This window comes from Theobroma cacao, chromosome 4 (genome assembly GCF_053813885.1).
Source record: "Theobroma cacao isolate CCN51 chromosome 4, ASM5381388v1, whole genome shotgun sequence".
Taxonomy (NCBI): domain Eukaryota; kingdom Viridiplantae; phylum Streptophyta; class Magnoliopsida; order Malvales; family Malvaceae; genus Theobroma; species Theobroma cacao.
In genome coordinates this window covers 3388892-3392126 of record NC_142642.1, presented here as the reverse complement: position 1 = coordinate 3392126, position 3235 = coordinate 3388892, and the positions used below count along the sequence as shown (strand labels likewise).

Below are 3235 nucleotides of genomic sequence, written 5' to 3'. Positions count from 1 at the left end.
TTGTATTCTTCTTTATCCTTTTGAGTATAGATTCCAATAACTTACAATAAGATGATATTTAGATTAGTCCTTGTCAAAACTTTGATATTATATATCCTCGATTGCTTCATGTTGTAAATGGAGACATCAAAAGTAATGTTTTAAATGGTTGTCGTTCTTTAATTTTCATAAACTTTAATATAATTTTTTTTTATTTTGATGTATTTTATATTATAGATTAATTTTGATATAATATTTGGAAAAGTTTTTGAATTATTTAAAAAAATTTAAAAAAATCTTTATTTTTCTATTACATTTAATCGAATCCTTATATTTTTATTTTAATCAAATAAGTTATTATAACTAATGGTTAATTAATTTTCATTGATCAAAATATAACTTATTATTTTATATTCATGTGAAGCTAATATGGCACTAATTTGATATTGATGTGAAAAATAAAAATATCACATAATTATATTATAATACCACATCAACATATCATGTCAAAAATATTTTCGTATTACCTCAAATTCCTTATCCCATGTATATATATAAGTATATTTGAAGACCTTTTTAAGCAGTATGATTTGCTTGCCCTGTTTCCGTCCTTATACCAAAGCTTTATTAGCTCAACTGTGAAAACAAATAGAAGTTCCTTACCTAATTAACGGTTCGTTGCCATTGTTTGGGCTTATATACTTCATCTATCATCCCAATGCGCTAGCCAGAGCCATACCTTATCCTTCTACCAGTATGCTTGCCAGAAAGCAAGATCAAATTTGGCATTTATAACTAAGATAAGAGTTAGAACAGCCACCTCACGTAGGACCTGCTCCTCCCTTGTCATCACTCACAATGCACAAACCCACACCACAAATTAATTCCTATTCCTTGGCATATTCTGCATGTTTGGTCGGAGAGAATGATTATTGTGTCTGTCAAGATCAGTGCCCAAGTCCGACCTAATGTCCAAATCTGATTATATTTTTTATTATCAAATATCGTAATCTAATTTTGCCATGCACCTAACAGAAAATGTTACTTCTCTTTCATATCACACGCTCCCTAAGTGTGTTATGTATCAATCAATAAAATATCTATCCAAGTAGAAGTGGGACTGAGTCTCAGCTCGTGACATTAGACATGCTTGAATCATATACGTTATAGATGTGGGAATTTGGACTTCTTTCCCTTTCACTTACAAAATAACTCTTGGGCTTGGTCGACTAATCCATTTAGGGCCCAAATCATTATCTAACAATTTTTTTTTATTTTTTTGCTTTTATTACAAATGAAGACTTATTATATATTGGATAAATAAACTAAAAATAAATTATTATTTCATTATTAATTTCAATAGAATTATGGTTAAGGGCAAGGAAAGTGAAAAATCAGTGTCCTAAAACCAATGGGTACTACTTGTTAGTGGTGGTGTATGAGTAGATAACTTGCTAGATTGATGAACTGCACAAGGTCTCAACAATTATATATGCAACTGATCACATCAATCTCATTCCTTGTGGTTTGCAAATTAGATATACGTGTGGTTCCATGTATTTTATATATGGTCAAATTAAGCCGAATATAAGAAAAGGGCTTGTATTATATTGTACAGAAGAAGTTTTTTTCCACCGGAATTTGATAATATTGGATTTTTGTTGTAAAAATTTCAATCGATAGTGATGAAATTTTGAATTTCTGACGGAAGGGTATTACCAATGTTAGTATTTATGATGAAATTTATAGAAGAACTATTTTATAAAAAAATTTGTTGGAAATATTTTTTTGGAGGACAGATTTCTGTGGTTAATCTCTTCAAGTTCAATGAAGAGGATCGAGCACAAAAGGCATCCAAAACATGGAAATGGAAATGCAGAAATTCATAATAAGAATCCTTAGAAGAAGTAAGAGGAGGAAGATCCCCCCAAGTCAAAACTATCAGGAGCCGTATCCGAAACCGATGGCATCCTGCTGAAAAGAGGGCTATGCACATATTCACTCGTGTCAAACCCAAAGAAGGAGCCACTCCCCGTCGACTCGAACTCATTATTTATCTGTCCGGTCGGATCGTCCGGCCACCCCATCAAACCTGTTGACGAGTGCTGGTCACTCCACGTGCCCTGCCCTGTGCCATACCCCGAATTGGACGTCACACTCGAATCAGCAGAGAAAGAGCTAGGCAAAGGAGGGAGCTCAGACTCGGAGGAATAGGACCACCCTTTGTTGTCAATGACAGGTTGGTCTTGATGACAAGAAGTGGAAGAGCCCCAGACATCTTCTTGGGCCATCTCTGGGTAGCCACTTGAAAAATGGCATTGGGTGGTGGTGGAGTCTTGATTGAAATAGAGCTGGGGATTAGGGCGAGGGTGATCTTCAGGATCAGAGGAATTGACAAAGAGATGGGAACGTTCGTCCGGGGAGACAATGGAGGTGACAGAAGAGCCAGGAGGCATGTCAGAGTAGACAAAATTGGTGCGTGAGCGAGGGCCGCGCATGGAACGGGCAGCTCTGTCGTATGCCAAGGCGGCTTCCTCTGCAGTGTCGAAAGTGCCTAGCCAGTGCCTCTCCTTGGTGCTTGGGTCTCTTATCTCTGCTGCGTATCTTCCCCAGGGTCTCTTCCTTACTCCTAGGAACCTCCCTCCATTGGCGCTGCCTGCTGTTTCTTGGGACTGTGTTTGCTTCTTCTTGCTCTTGGATGTGGACGTGTTCATGGTTCAGGAAACAAAGAAAAAACCCGCTAGGCCGGCCACAGTATACCAAACTTAATTTGCAAGAGCAAATGGGCACTGTCTGTTTTCTCTCTCTCGCGCTTGGTGTGTTGGTTTTGTTCCCTGGATGTTGCATTGCATGTGTATATATATATATATACGCCGTGGTGTCTGTTCAATCAGAGCTCTCCCAGTACTAGCACTATGCATTTGCCTTAAAACTTTTGCAATTCTCTTAATTATTATCCTTCATCTTCTCTAAGTAAGTAATATTTTTCCAACAAATTAAAGTAACGGGCCAAGTGACATGACTCTAATTCGATGTATCTGAAGAAAACATAAAGCGAATTCAATACTCTTAAATCTTAAATTCTCTTAAAAGGATTTAAATAAATAATTAGCTGCTTTTCCACCAATAAATATATTCTTTCCAAAAGAAAAGGCCATCAACATTGTCTTGTCTGAAATCAAGACAAAGAGAACTCAGAAAAAAAAGATGAAATTGAGTTGCTCCCCAAAAGGACCTGAAAGATCTCATAAAACTC

The 3235-nt window shown here is 36.5% G+C and overlaps 1 protein-coding gene across 1 annotated transcript; it reads right to left on the bottom strand.

Moving 5' to 3' along the window:
* Positions 1–1721: 1721 nt before the first annotated feature.
* On the bottom strand, positions 1722–2794 carry LEP (Integrase-type DNA-binding superfamily protein). Its single transcript, XM_007032000.3, has one exon. The coding sequence runs from the start codon at positions 2691–2693 to the stop codon at positions 1878–1880; it is 816 nt and encodes a 271-aa protein (XP_007032062.2). The 5' UTR covers positions 2694–2794; the 3' UTR covers positions 1722–1877.
* Positions 2795–3235: the final 441 nt, after the last annotated feature.

Coding starts and splice junctions, on each gene's coding strand:
- LEP (XM_007032000.3), bottom strand. CDS start 2,693: ATGAACACGTCCACATCCAAGAGCAAGAAGAAGCAAACACAGTCCCAA.